This window comes from Micropterus salmoides, unplaced genomic scaffold, assembly GCF_014851395.1.
Source record: "Micropterus salmoides isolate LMB-PRFRI ecotype aquatic unplaced genomic scaffold, ASM1485139v1 Ms_hic_scaffold_2, whole genome shotgun sequence".
NCBI classification, from domain to species: domain Eukaryota; kingdom Metazoa; phylum Chordata; class Actinopteri; order Centrarchiformes; family Centrarchidae; genus Micropterus; species Micropterus salmoides.
The window spans coordinates 52,320,247-52,339,682 of NW_024041150.1; the positions used below are offsets into that span (position 1 = coordinate 52,320,247).

The 19,436-nt window shown below is 40.0% G+C and overlaps 2 protein-coding genes and 1 long non-coding RNA gene across 4 annotated transcripts in view; 2 read left to right on the top strand and 1 right to left on the bottom strand.

The window, feature by feature from the left end:
* The window catches only part of LOC119912613 (butyrophilin-like protein 2), a 566,400-nt gene that overhangs the window by 220,871 nt on the left and 326,093 nt on the right, over positions 1–19,436 (top strand). The gene's annotated exons all lie outside the window — the stretch shown is intronic.
* On the bottom strand, positions 45–4,131 carry LOC119912797. Its single transcript, XR_005446250.1, has 2 exons — positions 3,839–4,131; positions 45–2,173 (listed from the first exon to the last, which is right to left on the bottom strand). It is a non-coding gene; the product is annotated as an uncharacterized LOC119912797 (long non-coding RNA).
* On the top strand, positions 4,144–15,387 carry LOC119912672 (zinc finger protein 239-like). 2 transcript variants are annotated; one of them, XR_005446199.1, is made up of 3 exons: positions 4,316–4,449; positions 4,602–4,766; positions 14,498–14,621. XR_005446199.1 is itself a non-coding variant. In XM_038731960.1 (2 exons), exons 1-2 carry the CDS (start codon positions 4,357–4,359, stop codon positions 15,365–15,367), a joined length of 963 nt encoding a protein of 320 aa, XP_038587888.1. In that variant the 5' UTR covers positions 4,144–4,356; the 3' UTR covers positions 15,368–15,387. The 2 variants fall into 2 exon arrangements, 1 of the variants encoding a protein (XP_038587888.1); XM_038731960.1 differs by lacking the exon at positions 4,602–4,766 and having other exon boundaries at positions 4,144–4,449; positions 14,498–15,387.

The window sequence follows — 19,436 nt, forward strand, 5'->3', positions numbered from 1 at the left end:
CTGCACAAGAACTAAACTTCTTTATCAATCAAAAAAACACAAGCTTTTTCTGTTCAAGAAAACATTTTAATGTCAGAGACACAAACAGCTGACAGAGATTTATGTCATTAAACACTGAAGTCAGTCCAACTTTTCATCAGTACAATAATGAAACAATAAAGAAATAAAAAGGATTCAAACATTTCTTCTTCCTCATGAAGTCACTTCAAATCAGATCACATGAAAATGCATTAATTAGAATAATTTGATAATAACCAATATTAATAGATGAAACGCACAGAAAAGTTGAATGTTTAATTTTAAGTTCTGGAAATAAAAGTTGACTGTTGTTTGTAAATAAAATGTTTTGCTCTCTGTGTTCAGTGAGTAAAAGAGCTTCAGTCAGCTGTGACTTGGGAACATCCTGGCTAATATCTGACATATACCAGTCTGTGATGATCCAGAATAACTTCTCATTTCTGGTGATTCTACTCAAACACCAGCTGGAGTTTCATGTAAATGAGCTCTGCTGACCAAAAAGAAGAGTAAAACTCGTGCTGATGAGCTGGAATGAAGTTGGCTAAAAAGCTGTGAGACAGAATTGGGTGAAAATTTATACTTCATGGCTTATAAACAATCAAACCAGAGCGGTCAAAAGTGGTTTAAAGCTGAAGGACCAAACTCCTGTTGTTGTTCTGTTTGACTTGTTGTTGTTGACGTCTCCTCATTTACCATGGAGTGATAAATCTTAGACACATCAGACTTCACTCTCTCCTCAGTCATCACACATGGAGAAAATATGGCCCCACTCTGCCACATGGGGGCGCTGTAACCAAAGTGTTTCCACTTTTGTCTGTCAATAGGAGATCATTTCAGCCCACAGCTTGATGAGATGAGCGTTTCATCATCGGTCCCTTCACAAAATGACAGTAACATTTATCTCATATAGCCCCAATTACAGCTGTCATCACAGGACTCTACTGTTGGAATAACGTGCAGACTACATGGGCACTATTATTAAAACATGAAACAGATCAGTGCTGAATGCTCTGGTTGATATAATAATTTGACTTCTGCAGCTGTTTTGTCATGGTTATAGCAGCTGAATTGGTGTGACGCGCGGATCGGATCGGACATTAACGGAACTTATATAGGCCTAAACGCATAAATCATCCACCTGCCCCCCAGCAACTAATTATTTTATCAGATTTAGAGACCAGCTTCTGTATGGACGTTTTACCCCCACCTCCACGGTGCCTGCAGCTTCAGGTGATATATTGATGTACAAGTGTTTTCTTTAACGATTTACTTTGATGATTAGAACGGCTGCTGTCAGTCATTTAAATGTTTCCATCGGTGCAGTAATGTCACAGCAAATATCATGGGACAAAGCAACAAACAACAAAAAAACTGCCGTAATAAACTTGACAGGACAGACTGAGGACTCTGAATTAAACTTTCAGCTTCTATAATCCACGTTTAGACTCTGATGGAGCTCAGGATTGATCAGAAGGACAGCTGCTTTACTCCAAACACTTTTACTGTACGAAACTGGACTCTGTGTGAGACCTTTGTGTGAAGAAGAACACAGAACATGAATTAACATCAGATCTTGACCGATCCTGTCGGTGTGTCGGGAGATTTATTATTATTTTATGTTGCTCGTGCATAAATGCGCAGAGCCACTGGGGAGGTGCTTCATCCAGCCACTCTTAAATGTTAATTTTTACAATCCTGCTGCCCATCCAAACATCACATTCAACAATAACAACATCAGTGATGTCAAAGTGAAATGACATTAAGGAATGTGGTTAGAACAGTGCTTAATGAGGCACTACACAAACGATGAAGGGCAGAAAGTTTGATTGATTGATTATTTTCAATAGGCTTAACTGATACAGCTTATGAATAAAACAGGAACACTACAGAGTCCTGCTCCAGCTGTGGGTTGGTCGAGCTGCTTGTCACGCCTCTTTTGAACATCACAGCGGCTGAAAAGACTTCCACAAAGGATACTCCGATGGATCCTCGCTTATAACTCCTCCAGCAAGCCTCGTCCATCCTCCATCCTCGCTCCTCGATGTGCAATTTAGGAATTGAGATGTCCTTCAAGATGGCGTGCTGAGATCAATTTCCGGGTCACACGCTCCAGGATCGAGGATCGAGTCGAGGAGCAAAATCACAGCAAATCCGCCTATATAGGAGAAGAAGAAGAAAACGGTAAACAAGCAAGCATTGACACCAACGCTGATGTTAATATTGTTAGAAGTTAGTTAGTTAGAATTAGTTTGCATAGAACACATGAAGTCAGAGGAATGCACCTTATTAGCCTAGACACTTTGTTTATTCAACAATTTATTTTAGTTTTTGCTTAATGATGCTGTTTGACCAACAACAGTGTAGGCCTATTGATTATTGACAAATATATTGAAATTTGGGCTACCTCTTCTCCACTCTGTAGGGCAAGAGCCTGCAGGACTTAAAAATCAGGCAAAGGCATAAAATAAAAAGTGTGCAACCTGTTTCAGTGTTGTCAAGGTAACGTGATAATGTGTCAAAGTGCTGTCCCGTTCCTGTTTACAGCATTTTGAACCCTTGCAGCCTCTTAAACTCAATCACTTTCAAAGTGACGTCAGTAAAGTCTGTGAGGGTTCAGGGTTCAGGGCTTAGGGCTTAGGGGGGACATTGAGATTGGGCCTCACAGGGTGTTAGTTCAGCCTAGTGGCAGAGACTACGCTGCCCATGGGTGGACGCTACTGGGATCTGCGTGGTGTGATCTGCCCATGTTTGCACCATATTCCCAATAAAACATCCCTTACAAATACAAAAATATCTTCACAGATCGCTGAAACCAACACACCTTAAAACGACTCCATAGGCTCAGTTACACTGTGTGAACTGATTACTTTGTATGACACTATTGTGTGAGTGTAAGGGAATTTAAATACATGTGTAGAAAGTTTTGTCAATATATTTAACGTTTGTTTAAAAACTCTTTTAAATAAATTATAATGAGAAGGGCCTTTTTCCACTTGAGCCCACCCAAATGTGTGTGCAGGTCCCTGCTCACGTGTGTTCACCTGGGTTAAATAAATATCTCATCAGAGAGGGAATATTGTTTAGCTTGGTTTTAAATATCTACGTCACCTGAAGCGGACAAGCTGATATTTCAGCGTCCACAAAGCGTGTGTGTGATTATACGCTGTGCAGTTACAGTAGATTTATTTACGCTGTGCATCTACCTCCTGCTGCATCCTGTCAAATCTTGTAATCTGTCCTGGCAGTACATTATATATATTATTCTGATGCTTCACATCATGTGTGTTTTCTATCTGTGCAGTTCTCCATCACATATATTTGTATGAAACGTGTACAGAGTGAACTCTTACTTTATTATTATTTTATGTGTACTTTTGATCCATCACTTTTTTCCCTGTACGTGTTGAATCTTCAGCTGCTCTAACAAGTTTATTTATCTGAAGAACTGCTTGATTAAAATGATGATTTCTCTGGTTTGAAACTGTTGGAAACATTTTGGATGATGTAAGAACTCAACAAAATCTGAAACAGCTCTGGTGGTTTTTATAAGTTTTAATGGTAAAAAGTTATATATTAATCTTAGTTGATTCTTCCCTTTTGTCCCTGAGACCAGTGTCAGTCCTTAAAGCCTGACGGCTCTTGTTTTTCTCCACTTCACTGTTCCTGGAGGATCAGTGATAGTTCAGTAACTCACACTTGGCTCACAGCGTTTCAACCTCTCGAGTCCTTTCATTAGAAACAGATGGTTCCTGTCTCTTTTCCATACTTGGCATCTTTTCAGACTCTCTCAGCATTTTCCATAAGTTGTGTTCATGCTTACCATCTTGTTGTGTTGTAAAGAAGCACAGTGATATTCTGCCGTGGTTGAATGTGTAAGTTGAGTTTCTGTGATCCTGATATTCACGTCCTGCTCTTGGAAGCTCGTTACTGAGCGACTGCCAAGTGCTCCTCTCAGGGTCTGCAGACTAATCTGTCAGGGCAGCGATGAGATCCTTATATAGAAGATTGTGAAGAGGCAAAGAGAGTGATTGGACAGCAGCAGATCTTTTTTTAAAAAAAGGAGGGACGTTCACTGTCGGGTCAGTTTCTCTGCAGACTAACTCAGCAGCGCTTCACTTTCCCAGCAGATCCAGTCCTGCCTGTGTTGGTAAAAGGTGAAACCAATAGTTTCTTCTTGTGTCCCGGAGGCAGCAGCACATTGCTGGATCAGTCAGCTGCTGTTTGAGGCCTTTCTAAAATATCTGAGAGAACTCGCAGCTCCACGAGGTCCCGCAGCGCTTCTGTATCTGAAGAGGAGAGGAGACCTGCTGGATCTGAGAGACCAGGACCAAGAGCGGGATGGAGGAGGACAACCAGGACCCGGAGCCCCGGAGCAACAACGTCCCCGGAGGACAAACAGCAGGCTCGAGCTCTGATAGCACCGATGTTCAGGTCAGTGTTCATGAACACAGCTAGCAGCTAACAAGAAGCTAACGTGGCGTTAGCTCGGCCTGGTTCCGACACGTAGCTTCATATTGACTGTAAACAAGATGTAATGTAGCAGGATTCAACAGTGGAGCCATCAGAACCCCGTATCTCTACAGAACCCACACTTAATGTGACGGTCGGACCCGGAGAGGAGGAGGAGGAGGAGCAGGAGGAGGAGGAGGAGGAGGTCTCTTGTAGCCTCCTCTCATCTGGACCTTTGCAGTAATGTTGTATGTGGTTCTCATATCGCATAACATGAAGACTTCATAGTCTTTCTTCAGGTAGGACTTTATTAAAAAATGTATTCGGTGTTTTGACTTATTAGGCCAAACACCGAAAAGTGCATCATTACTCTAAACCTTTTATAAATGTGCGTAACTGTGTTCTCATTTGTGCGTTTCAGTTTACGCCCCCCCAACATTTCAAAATCTGTGTTTTGTCCCCCTCACTTTTTTTTGGCGATTTTTGGAGTCTGCTCAGAGTGGTTTTGGTGGTTTGAGTTAATCAATCAATCACACACTCTGCATCAGACATGATGAAACGGTTGAAACGCGGACAAAAATCATGTAGCCTGTAGAAAACATGCGTCAGAAGGCAAAGGTGGTGCAGAAAAGTGCCTCAATATTAGTCTATTTTGTGCTGTTCTTTTTGTACCTGAAGACAGCAGTGGGGACGCCTGCTGCAGGGGGGGCAGTGACTTGTTACAAGTAACATCATTTTGCAAAATAAATAAAATAAAGTAATTGCCACCTTTTCACGTTCCTTTTTTAAAGCTGCAGCCTACTTTTACTCTTTACTGCAGTATTTTCTGTGGGCCAGTAATGTACTTTTAATTTCGCTACATTTTCCATTCATAACTTCACTAGTCTGTAATCTGCAGGGCTTCGTTAACCGAATGAGCCGTCAGGCTGTGCGCGCGCAGTTACGCAGAGGAGCGCCAGGTCTCCTCTGTGGTTATCACAGAGATGAATGAGTTGGGCAGATGCAAACACTTAGAAAATCAGGTAAATACCTTTTCAGTTTAAGCCTTTATTTTTCTACTGAAACAACAGAAATCCAGTGAGTGCACATCATGGCACTGGTGGCCTGTTCGAAACCAGCCTGCGTCGCTCTTTAACAAGCCGGCCGGTGCATTAAAAGCGTCTTTAGTCTCTGCAGAGAAAACGTAAACTTCACACTGTAACATCACTAGAATGATTCTGATAAATTACCAGTACCTGTTGTTGAAAAGAGCATCACTTTCTTTTGATGGATATTCGCCTGTTTGTTTGTTTTTTCATAGCCTACTGTTTAATATCGATGAGTCCATAAACTGAATGTCGCTGGTGAAACTAATCTTGGCTTCACTCAGCAACTACCAGCTGTTATTCAGGAAACAATCATTTTTGAGATGCACAGAGAGTGAAAATATAGTGGATAAAACAGTCCTGTTGGCCTTTACGCATGATGCAGCTTCCTCTGTATGCAGGTTTACCTGCTTCAACAACGAGCTGCTCTCGTGTTACTGCCACAATCATTATCTGCGTTGTAAAGATTATTTAGATTTAGAATAGTCAGATTGTTTTGGCTGCCTGTGCTGCTGCAGAGCAAGTGGTTTGGTTGGCTACATGTCCATAATAAGATACAGGCAATAGCCAGCTGGGCAGCAAGTGTGATATTTTAAATTGATCTTATCAACACAGTCATGGAGATTTAAAAAGGCCATGAGGTGTGCATGTGTCTCTGCTACGTGTCCATAAATGATTGGAAAGTAGTCCGTGTTCACACAGAGATGAGCCTCCTGCAGTATTTGAAGAGGTCAGAGGTCACAGGAGCAGGAGGAGAAAAAACTAGGGAGGATGAGCTTGTAAGTAGCGTTGATAGCTAGTAGACGTAGAAAATTCTAAAACTCGCGTAGTAAAAAGACTTTTCAACTGCATGTCATCAGAGTTTGCTTTGAAGACAGTTCTGTGTTCACAAACATGTGTTGCAGGGAGAGTCAGAGCCAAGTGAGACACAGAAAACATCACAGACCGCTACATCAAGTGTAACATTAGGATAACTAAATACATTTGTACTGTGGCTACATCAACTAGCAGCTGCTCCAGGGTTTTTATGATATGTATTTGGTTTTGTTCTAGTTATATTATACTCCCTCTCTCTGACCCGCTCCCTCTTTGAGTTTTCATATAATCTCCCCTCTCCATCTTCTGTCACTGCAAAGAGCCTCTTTCAGCCACACTAAAAAATACATTCTGTTATCAAAAATCATTAGAAATGAGAATTTAAATATCAGGGGGGCATGTCCCCCAAGCCCCGTAGCATTTCAGCGCCCCCCCCAGGTTCAAAGTCGCTCACACACACACACACACACACACACACACACACACACACACACTTTCCTTTTATAGTTCAGAGACCTTTTTTCTTGCAATTAAAATGCAATAAATCAAAACAGCACACACAAATTCAACTGCTGTAACTGGAATTAATATTAGACCCGTGGTAAACTACTTAGATTACTGTTATATGAAATTATAAAGAATAAAGTAACTTCATATAATATTTACTAAAGTTTTTTATATTTTATTTTTTTACAATCACTTAAGCACTGCTTTCAGAACCTAACACAGGGACAAAATCATCACTTGTAACACAGGCTGTCCAGTGTTCAAAACATTGCATTTATATATTTAAAGAAACTTTGCACTTGCAGAGTCATTGGTTCAATTAATCATGAAATACTATAGGAACATTCATTTCGATCTCCTACACAAAAGATACTGCTAGTTTCACTGTGTAGATGTTTGTACAATCAAATATTGTATTGCAAAATATGTGAAACATGTTTCACGTCACTGTACAGGGTGTCCGCGGGGTCTTAAATTCGTAAAAGGTAATAAATCAATTTAGCGAAAATAAAGGCCATTAAAAAGTCTTGATCGCCATTTAACAGGGTATAAAATTTTGTGGCTATGCTAATTGTTCAAAACATGGTAAGACTGAGCTCTGTGGCAGCTTGAACAGCCCATTACTCAAAAACAAGAGCAAGATGCGCCGTCAGCAGGTGAAGCAGTAAGACAGCAGACAACAGGGGGAAATATAAGCAGCATATTGGTTTGGCTAACGTTAGCTGGCTATTTAGCTACATCAGTGCCTTTTTATTGAAACACGTTCAATTTTCATAAAGCCAATGCGCTCGTCATCGTCACTTTTCGTGAACAGATTATTCACAGGCTGGATGGAAATTTTTTTTTTTTTTTTTTTCTAAAAAGTTTGATGTGCTACAGCAAACTTTCCAAATGTTGAACTAATCCTTCTGCCTAAATAGTTATTATTATTGATGAGTTAGTAGCCTACTTAAAATTAAAGTTAGACTGACTAACTAACTAACTGTAGAATATTTTTCTTCCACAAAGTAATGAATAAAAAAAACAACCCCAAAATGAAACTGGAATTAATATAATAGTGGTAAGCTATTATACTATTATAGAATATAATGATTATAGATTATAATTAATATACTAACAACATATAATTAACATTAATTTAAAAGCCAGGATACCATTGTGCCAATATGTGCTGCTTCTAGCTGCCTCCTCCTCCTCAGAGCAACACGTTCCCCTTGTTCTATTTTACATCTGTTTTTATAAAGTTTACACAAATCAGCTTTAGGATGCAGACAGCAGCTGTTGATCGCAAATGTCTGTGCCACACCGCCTACACTACCAACGTTATCCATCACTCAGTTTATTCTCTTCACCTTTGTTCCCTTCTGGCCTATTTGAATTATGTTGTATTGATACAATGGTCGATGAAAGTTATCACAAAAAGAGTGTTTAGTTTTACAGCCTTAAAATCTGTTTATAGTAAATGTAAGTTAAAGGTGGGCTGTGTGGTTTTTAGTGGCTTCTAGCAGAAGGTTTCAGATTGCAACCAGCAGCATACGGTTTACATATTTCTGAAAATAAGTTACAATATGATAATGTATTAATCGTTTCAGTCAACATCTGCCATTTCAGGCTTCTTCTTCGTCATTAATGAAGAGTCTTTGGGTTTTGGACTGGAGGTTAAACAAAAGAAGCAATTAGAACACGTCTTTGAGCTCTGGTAGATTGTGATGGGCATTTTTCACAATTTTGTTAGATTGTACGAGAAAACATTTGGGCACCAGAACAAAGCAGCGAATACATAGGTCGCAATACATGGACTAAGCAGGGACCATAGTTCAAGAAGATTAATAAATAAATAGATAATAAATACTAAGTAAATAAATAAATAAATACAGAGGTTTATGCTTGGCAAATGTCTAGTTGCCTGATGGCAGAAGGAATAAAACAGAATTCAGCGTTAAACAGAATTCCTGACTAAGAACATAATCAGAATGACTCAAGACCTTCTGGAGCTCTGGAGTCTGTCAGCTGAACTCCAATGATCTTGGAGCAGATTTTAACAATGCTGCTGAGGCTATTCTTGTCCTTCACAGACAATCCATAAAAGAAAATGTTAAGACTTTCAATAAATGAATAATAAAAGTTACAAAGATTAGATAAGAAGAGACATTAAAAGAATTTAGCTTTCGCATCAAGTGGATTCTTTGTTGCACCTTGAACTTTTGAACTTCTTTGCAAGTGAAAAATAAATTATTAGTGAAACTATGTCCCTCTCCTTGGTGCAGTCATTTATTCTAAATATAAACTAGTAGCAGAGAAAACATGCACATTGTAGCATACTATCCTTTGCTGTTGCCTGCTCCTGTGATAAACCTAATGAATACTAAAGAAGACCCTGGTCTCTGTGTGAATTGTACATTTCTACAAATTAATCAATGTTGAGTATTAAACAATTGTGTGAGTGAGGGAGTTAAAATAAGAGGGAAGGAAGTCAGAGTTGTTAAACTAATAAATAATTATGAGAAGTGTCCTTTTTTTCACTTGAAATGTAAAAACAGTATCCCAAATTAGAGTGCCAATTTAACTCAATTCAATCAACTTTATTAATCCCACAAGGGGCAATTAGTTTAGAGCAGCATGTTTGCAAGAGTACATCACAAATCACACACAATATTCACAACATACAAGCAGCCAGTGTCTTCACAGCCCCCTTGACTTAGTATCAACAAAAGTAACGGATTCTGTCGGGCCCATTAGATTTCTGTTTTTAACAACTCCCTATCTACTCGTTAAACTGTTTGCGTAAACCCACTTAAAAAGCTGGGCCTGGATCCCTCCCTCAAAAATTTTCAACCAATTTCCAAATTACCTTTTATATCAAAGATTTTAGACATACTGTAATTGTGTCCAAACAACTGCTCTCTTTACTGGAAAACAATATTTGAAAAGTTTCAGTCTGGTTTCAGAAAGTACCACAACACTGAGACTGCCCTGCTTAAAGTCACCAATGACCTTTTTAATGTTTGCTTATGATGGCATGTGCTCAGTCCTAGTACTCCTGGATCTTAGCGCTGCATTTGACACCACGGATCACAACACCATGTTACACAGACTGAGGCACTGGGTGGGGATCTCTGGTAAAGCTTTAGAATGATTTACATCCAACCTGTCAAATAGATTCTGTGTGTCTGTGAATAACTGTCTCTTCATTCTGTTCAGGTAAATATGGTGTGCCTCAGGGGTCAGTCTTAGGACCCATTTTATTTTCCTTGTATTTACTTCCCCTTGGACACATTATCCAGAAACGTGTCTCTTTTCATATTTATGCTGATGACACACAGATCTACCTGCCCGTCAAATCCACAGACCCTGGAATGCGGAGTTCACTTACCGACTGCCTTTGTGATGTCAAAAATGTATTTCCTCCAGCTGAACAAAACGGAGATCCTGGCAAATGCAAAGCAAATACTGCCATCTGCTGGATCCCTAGTGAATCACCTTAAGCCTGTTGCTAATAATCTAGGCATCTGGTTCAACAGTAATTTACAGACATTGACAAAATTGTTGGTTCCATTAAAGAAAGAAAAACCCACAGTGGTTCCTGAAATAACTTTGAACTGACAAAAGTAATAATACATAAAAATTTACTGATGAAAATCAGACAATGCTTTTGAATTGTGGTTAAACAGAATCATTTAAAAAAACAAACTATTGAAACTGGCCTGGACAAAAATGATAGTACCATGAAAGTAACATTTTGTTGCACAACCTTTTGAGGCAGTCCTTCCATGAGACTTCTGTACTTGTCAACTGGTATTTTGTCCCACTCCTCATAAGCAAACTGCTCCAGCTGTTTCAGGTTTGAAGGGTGTCAGGCCCGTCCACAGATGTTCAATAGGACTTCAATCAGGGCTCATAGAAGGCCACTTCAGTATAGTACAATGTTTTGCTCTTAGCCGTTCTTGGGTGTTTTTAGCTGATTTGTGGGTCATTATCCTGTTGGAGAACCCATGATATGCGACTAAGACCAAGCTTCCTGACACTGGGCTGCACATTTTGCTCCAGAATGCCTTGATAGTCTTGAGATTTCATTGTACCCTGTACAGATTCAAGACACCCGGTGTCAGATGCAGCAAAGCAGCCCCAAAACATAACAGAGCCTGTGATGGCAGTTCGAGTTTTCAAATAAACAGCTCAGGCAAACACTTGTCTTTCTGTGATTTTTTATTCAAGTCTTCTGCAGAAGGACTCACAGAAACACACATACATACATGTATGCTCGAATGAGTGAGGAGAGCTCAGTGAGCCTGTTATTTATCCAGCTTTAGGGTCAATCTTATCATCCCACAGAGACACGTTGTCCCTGAAGTCTAGATAACACAGAGAACACAGATATTTTGACTGTTACGTTTACACAGAGTCAGTGCCACATCACAGATGAGTCTCCCTGAGTCCAGGGTTACATGCAATATGTTTGGAATTCCCATAACAGAGCCTCATCCATGCTTCACAGTAGTACAGTGTTCTTTTCTTTGCATACGTAATTTTTGCGTCTGCAAACATAGAGCTGAGGTAAACTCGCCAAACAGGTCCAGTTTTGTCTAATCTTTCTAAAGGACATCCTATCATAAGCTTTCTGGCTTGTCAAAATGCATTTTGGCAAATTCCAGGCTCGCTTTTTTATGACAGTTGTCGTCTTCCATTAAGTCCATGTTGGACCAAACAGCAACAGATGGTGTGATCTGACAATAATGTACCTCAACCTTGGAGTTCACCTCCAATCAACCACAATGTCTGTGAAAGTTGTTCTGGGCTCTTTGGCTACCATTTGTACTATCAGTCTCTTCCAGTTGTCATCAGATTTCCACGTCCAGGGAGGTTGGCTACAGTCCTGTGGACCTTAATCTCCTGAATATGTGCAACTGTAGTCACAGGAACGTCAAGCTGCTTGGAGATGGTCTTAACAGCCTTTACCTTTTAACAGGCTTGTCTATAATTATCTTTCTAATCTCCTGAGACAGCTCTCTCCTTAGCTTTCTGTAGTCCATGTTCAGTGTGGTACACACCATTGTACCAAACAGTACACAGTAATTGCATAGGCGGTTTTACCATTGAGGAAAGGTGGGCAATTTGCCCGGGGCATCAGCCGCCAGGGGGGCCTCACGATTTCACTCCTCCACTCCCCCACTGCCACAATTTACCCACATTTGGCAGGTGTTAATTTCATTCCCTGCAACCAATGGAATACAATAAATACACTCAGGCAAATGCTGCACACCAAAACATCGCCCAGACTACGGCAGGTAACTGTTGGAGAATCGCTTGTTTGTAAGACGCGAGGCATCACTTGGTTTTATTTTTGTTGGCCAACTTTTGCACTCAGTATTTATGGTTACCTTGCTGGGATCCAGAAGAGGATTTTTTTTTTATATTTTTTTATGTTGAGATGGACTCTGTGGAGATTTAAACTCATTCATTGGTGGTTGAACTGTGGGCTTTGAATTGAGCACTGACTGAATAACACACTGTGGTGAACTTAGATATTATGATTTTACTGATTGCCATGACTTGACTCTCAAATTATCATACTTCTCCACTACTCATCAGGCAACCCATTGTTCTGTCCCTTTTTTAATGTGCTTCCTTCCTGTCATGGCTGACATACAGTAATACTTTATTTTGATCGTGCGTCTTCAATTGAAATACCTACGTGGTTGACGATGGATGGATATATATATATTTTCATAATTTTATGGAAAAACAGCTTCTTTTTTTTTTTTAGGAGTCCCTGAATCACATGAAACAGAAGCTATTGAAAAAAGCTTTTTTTCATGAAAATATTAATGAAGGGAGGGCCTCTTCTTTGCCCAGTGCCTCCAAATCACTAAAACCGCCACTGACTACTTGTCACCCTTTAAATAGGCAGACTGACTGACTGCAAGTTTGAAGACACATGTGATGCTAATTGCAGGACTCACCTTAGTTTAACATGTCCCTATGGATTACTGCAATAGTCTTTTAACTTGCTTGACCCAAAATCAGCCCTGATTAGGTGCGACTTATTAGCCGGTTAATAATAACAACAAACGCATTAATATACATATACAGTTACAACCGCTAGATTTGGCCGTTTTTGAAGTTTTTTTTGTCCAAAAACAGCTGTTTTGTGTGTAAAAATAACTCTCAGGCCGTCATCTTGGTATTGCGCAATATCTCTAAACTCCAAAGTTTGGTTTTCGGCTAAAACTGTTACAGTGGGTGTAGGGTAGAGCAGGTTGGTGTACCCAAATGCAAGACACGCAGGCTGACTGGTACAATTCAGTGATTTATTAATGCACACAAAGGGCGAGCACACTTACAACACACTGCAATGACTGGACAAAGATTTAACAGAAACACCAGGCATATATACACAGGGACTAACCAGCAGGGTGGGAGCAACACAGGTGACAGGGATCAAGGTGACAAGGCAGAGAGACAGCAGGGAAAATGGAGGCAGGCAGGCAGAGAGACAGCAAAGGGGAACAGACGGAGCATTTGACAGGCAGACATGGGGCAAAATAAATAACCAACACAGACAGAACACAGTTACAAAATACCAGACAAGAATCTAACTTCAGACAATAACACAGAGAACACAGAACTAGAACACAGAATACAGAGCAGACTAAACTAAAATAATGCAGACAAAGAACTAGAAGTTAATACTAAGGCATGAATTAAGGCACAGGACTAGGAACAAAGACATGGTACCAAAATACAGACTAAATAACAGATACTGAACTGACAAAATAATAAACTCAGAGAAACTCAGGACAGGATCGTAACAGAAACTGCAGCACAGGAAAAGTTCCACTTTGGAAGAGACTGTCCTTTTCGTCGTCTGCTGGCCGACAGACATCCAATATATCAAACAATATCTATTCTCAAGTTAAGGGGCTATAAAGCATGAAAGCTCTTTCGGTTATAGGACTATTGATGAATATGATGAATATTGTTTCTACATACTAACCCCACATGCATTCACCACGTGACCTCCTGAAGCTAACCAGACCTGGACCGATAGCAGTCTAGCATCAGAGTGCATCCCCGTATTTGTTTTTGTAGTTCAGGAGAAAGGAGATTCTCTGCCATCTTGATCCTGAAATCACATGGTCTGAACAGCCATCTTGATTCCAAAATCAGTGGTCGAATCCGCCCCCTCCCTAATCCTATTATTATAATTTTAAGAAGTCGTTGCCTGTGAATATTTGTGTATAATGTTGTAGTAAGAGTTGGTTGCCACGGCTAGTGTACTGATTCACCCTTCTGTTTGCCATCTACAGGTGGACAAACCCTATTTTAGACTGATCATATTTGGTTATTGGTCCCTGATTCCTGGGTGGTGCCCCGTATTAATTAATTAATTAATTAATACATTTGAATATTAATAGCTTTATTAATATTTCTAGAATATCTTTGATGTTCAGCTAATAAACATACCTGAACCCCAATGTTGAAAACCCCAACACACTGATGATTTATTTAGGTTACAGTAAATACTGAGTGTGTGGTTCAGTACAGTATGGTGTTTATGGTTCTAGATAGCTCTCTCCACCATGACATCTCATGTCTTTCTGTATGTTTATCTGTTGCTATAGAAACGGAGACGACGAGATGGACTCGAACGTCATCGCTGTCAGCACTGTGACAAATCCTTCGCAACATCTGGATATTTGAAGATTCATCAGAGAGTTCACACTGGAGAGAAACCGTACAGCTGTGACCAGTGTGGGAAAACTTTCAGTAGATCAGATCACCTAGAAATCCACAGACATGTTCACACTAGAGAGAAACCTCACAGGTGTGAACAATGTGGTAAAACTTTTGCTACATCAGGTGTCCTACAAATCCACCAACGTGTTCACACTGGAGAGAAACCTTACAGTTGTGATGAGTGTGGGAAAACTTTCAGTAGTTCACATGAGCTAAAAATGCACCGACGTGTTCACACTGGAGAGAAACCTCACTGTTGCGAACAGTGTGGAAAAACTTTCAGTCAATCTTGTCAGTTAGGAATCCACCAACGTGTTCACACTGGAGAGAAACCTCACTGTTGCGAACAGTGTGGAAAAACTTTCAGTAGATCTTATAATTTAGAAGTCCACAGACGTGTTCATACTGGAGAGAAACCGTACTGGTGTGAACAGTGTGGGAAAACTTTCACTAGATCTGATAAGTTAGAAATCCACCGACGTATTCACACTGGAGAAAAACCGTACTGGTGTGAACAGTGTGGAAAAACTTTCGCTCAGTCAGGTAACCTCCAAATCCATGAACGTGTTCACACTGGAGAGAAACCGTACAGCTGTGAACAGTGTGGAAAAACTTTTGCTACATTAGGTGCCCAACAAATTCACCAACGTGTTCACACTAGAGAGAAACCGTACAGCTGTGGCCAATGTGGCAAATCTTGTACCAAGAGGAGAACCCTTAGAAGACACAAATGCATTCACAAAGCATCAGTGTGACAGTTTTCACAGAGCCGAGCTAGCTGTTTCCTCTGCCCTGAATACAACCACCTGTTATCATGTGACTGTGCTGGACTAACGTCATGTGATGACAGCTGAGGAAGTTTGATTTGGAAAGAGCTGGAAAGCGTCAGTCCGGAGGGTTTATCAGCCAATAGCAAAAGTAAATTGGAGTAGCCAGTTTTCCACCAGTAGAGGGCAGTCCCTGCATTTTATAGCACTATATGTGGAATTCAAATACTTTGCAGTAAAAATTCAAGACAATCCATCAACAACACTACTAAAAACCCATACACATTGGTTATCAGCTGAAATAAGAGGTTTGGGGGTTTAGTGACTCTTTAAGAAGGCCATGGGATGTGGTCAAAATCTCCAACAAATAGGTGGAATGTGAGGCTTGAGTTCAGACTCATTTATTACAGATGTGTTCCCAAGGTCAAGAATGAAGCTCCACAATTAATGAAATATTGTTTCTGTGTTATTCATACATATATTCTTGTAATTAAGCTGTAGTTACACATATTTACATTAATCTGTATTTTACATCTATATTCACTGTGTTTATTTTCATTGCTGAATGTGGTTTTGTTCAAACTGAAAGCAAATATAAATCTAGTCGATGCAAAGAGCGCAGATTCACTCAAGTTGGCTCCAGATGAGGTGAGGACATGTCCGCTCAAGTTTTAAATGTTTCATCTTAAATAAAAGATTCTCTTTGATTCTTCATGAAGCTCTGCTTTGAAGCAGACTGAAGCTCTCAACGTGGCCATTAAGAGCTTTGTAGGTAAGAAGAATGATTTTAAATTCTATTCTGGATTTTACTGGAAGCCAATGCAAAGAAGCTAAAACAGGAGAAATATGATCTCTTTTCCTGGTTCCTGTCAGAACACGTGCTGCAGCATTCTGGATCAGCTGAAGAGTCTTAACGGACTTTTTCGAGCAGCCTGATAATAAGGAATTCCAGTAATCCAGCCTAGAAGTAACAAATGCATGGACTAGTTTTTCTGCATCATTTTTAGACAGGATGTTCCTGATTTTCGCAATATTACGTAGGTGAAAAAAGGCGGTCCTTGAAATTTGCTTAATGTGAGACTTAAACGACATGTCCTGATCAAAGATAACTCCAAGATTCCTCACAGTGGTGCTGGAGGCCAGGGCGATGCCATCCAGGGAAACTATATCTTTAGATAATGCGTCACGGAGGTGCTTAGGCCCCAGAGCAATAACTTCAGTTTTATCTGAGTTTAACATTAGAAAATTACAGGTCATCCAGGTTTTAACATCCTGAAGGCACATTTGAAGTTTAGCTAACTGATGAGTTTCATCTGGCTTGATCGATAGATATAACGAGTATCATCTGCATAACAATGAAAGCTTATGGAATATTTCCTGATAATATTGCCTAAGGGAAGCATATATAAAGTGAAGAGGATTGGTCCGAGGACAGATCCTTGAGGAACTCCATGACTAACTTTGGCATGCATGGAGGACTCATCGTTAACATGTACAAACTGAAATCGATCTGATAAATAGGACTTAAACCAGCTTGGAGCGGTTCCTTCAATGCCAATGAAATGTTCCAGTCTCTGCAATAGGATCTGCTGGTCAATGGTATCAAATGCAGCACTAAGATCTAATAAAACCAGTACAGAGACAAGTCCTTTGTCTGATGCAATAAGGAGGTCGTTAGTAATTTTCACCAGTGCTGTCTCTGTGTGTGTGATGAGCTCTAAATCCTGACTGAAAATCCTCAAATAAACTATTGCTCTGTAGAAAGTCACACAGCTGTTTAGCAACTGCTTTCTCCAGAACCTTAGAGAGAAATGGAAGGTTAGATATAGGTCTATAGTTGGCTAAAACATCCGGATCAAGTTTGGGCTTTTTCAGAAGAGGTTTAATTACAGCTACTTTAAAGTACTGTGGTACATAGCCTGTTGATAGAGATAGATTGATCATATCTAGTATAGAAGTGCTGACTAAGGGTAAAACATCTTTAAGCAACCTAGTCGGGATGGGGTCTAAGAGGCAGGTTGATGGTTTAGATGAAGAAATTATTGAAGTTAGTTTGTAAAGATTGAGGGAAGCAAAACAGTCTAAACATGTATCTGGTTCTACAGCTGTTTCTAAGGTTCCTGAGTTAAGAGATAAGTTGGTGCCAGTTGAGGGCAGGTGTTGGTGAATTTTGTCTCTAATAGTTAGAATTTTATCATTAAAGAAGCTCATGAAGTCGTAACTACTGCGAGATATGGGAATACTTGGCTCAATAGAGCTGTGACTCTGTCAGCCTGGCTACAGTGCTGAAAAGAAACCTGGGGTTGTTTCTATTTTCCTCTATTAATGACGAGTAGTACGCTGCTCTGGCATTACGGAGGGCCTTCCTATAAGTTTTAAGACTATCTTGCCAAATTAAACGAGAATTTTCCACTTTGGTGGAACGCCAATTCCTCCGTTTCTAGTTTCCGCAATATTTGCTTTAATTTGCGAGTTTCAGTATTATACCATGGAGCTAACCATCTTTGTTTTAGTATCTTCTTTTTTAGAGGGGCTACAGAGTCGAGTGTCATTCGCAGCGAGCCTGCAGCACTATCAACAAGATGATCGACTATGGAGGGACTGAAATTAGCATAGGAGTCCTCCGTTACTTTATGACTTGATAATGAATTTAGAGCTGATGGAATTGCATCCTTAAATTTAGCTACAGCACTATCAGACAGACATCTTGTATAGAAATTTTGCCCAATGGCGTGTTCAGCAATACAAACTCAAAAGTTATCAAACAGTGGTCGGACAAAGAGGGATTCTGTGGGAACACTATTAAATGTTTAATTTCAATACCATACACCAAAACAAGGTCGAGGGTGTGGTTAAAACAGTGAGTCGGTTCATGAACACTCTGAGAGAAGCCAATGGAATCTAACAGAGAGATAAACGCAGTGCTGAAGCTGTCATTCTCAACGTCCACATGAATATTAAAGTCCCCTACAATAATAACTTTGTCCATTTTAAGGACTATTTCCAACTTGGGTGCGAAAGACTAAGAACAAGACTTTCAAATGAGTTATAATTAAGTTTAGGTCTACAGCTGATTAGTAGGGTAGAGTCGAAGATAGCTGCAACTCCACCTCCCCCTAATGTGATATTAATGACTGGGAGGGGTGGATTCATTTAGGCTAACATATTCTCCATCACCCAGCCAGGTTTCAGTAAGACAAATAAATCAAATCATAATCTGATATTAGTTCATTTACTAGTACACCTTTAGAGGAGAGAGATCTGATGTGTTTAAGAGTCCACATTTAATTTCCTATTCGTTTGCACTATTGCTCTTGTGGTTTTAATTTTTATGAGGTTTTTGCACAGCTCCTCTTCTGTTTTTAAATAATTTCGATGGTCGGGGGACAGACACCGTCACTATAGGATTTTCACTAAGTAACTCCTGAAATGGAGGAGCAGAGAAGTGTGTTAGACTGCGACTCTGCGTAGGGTTTTGGGTGAGTAACTGCTGAAAAAGAAGGGCAGAGAAGTGTGTTAAACTGCGACTCTGCCTCCTGGTCTCAACTCTGGGTTGTCATGGATTTGATCCACTAATAAACTTGGCCAGATTTCTAGAAATGAGAGCTGCTTCCCCCCATCGGGATGGATGCCGTCTCTCCGGATCAGACCAGGTCTTCCCCAGAAAGTCTGCCAATGATCTACAAAGCCCACATCGTTTGCTGGTTATTGTGTGGTTATGTGATAATTAAGTTACTTTATACAAACAACAATGGTTCTCCGTTTGTTGAGAATAAAATTGGTATTGGAAAAAGTATCGTTCAGGAACCGGTATCGAAGTCAGGTATCGGTATCGATATCGAAAATCTTTGAACGATACCCAGCCCTAGACCATGTGACGGCCAAAGGGGAACTGTAATAGAAACAAATAGATTTTACTTGTATGTACTTTTAATAATCCTTCTATATGTCATTTCCTTATGTTCTTGTTCTTTCCTCTATATGCCATTGTTCTTTGCTTATCTTAGGTATTATGTGATGTTATAATTTCCACTAAGTGTACCAGTGTTTTGATATA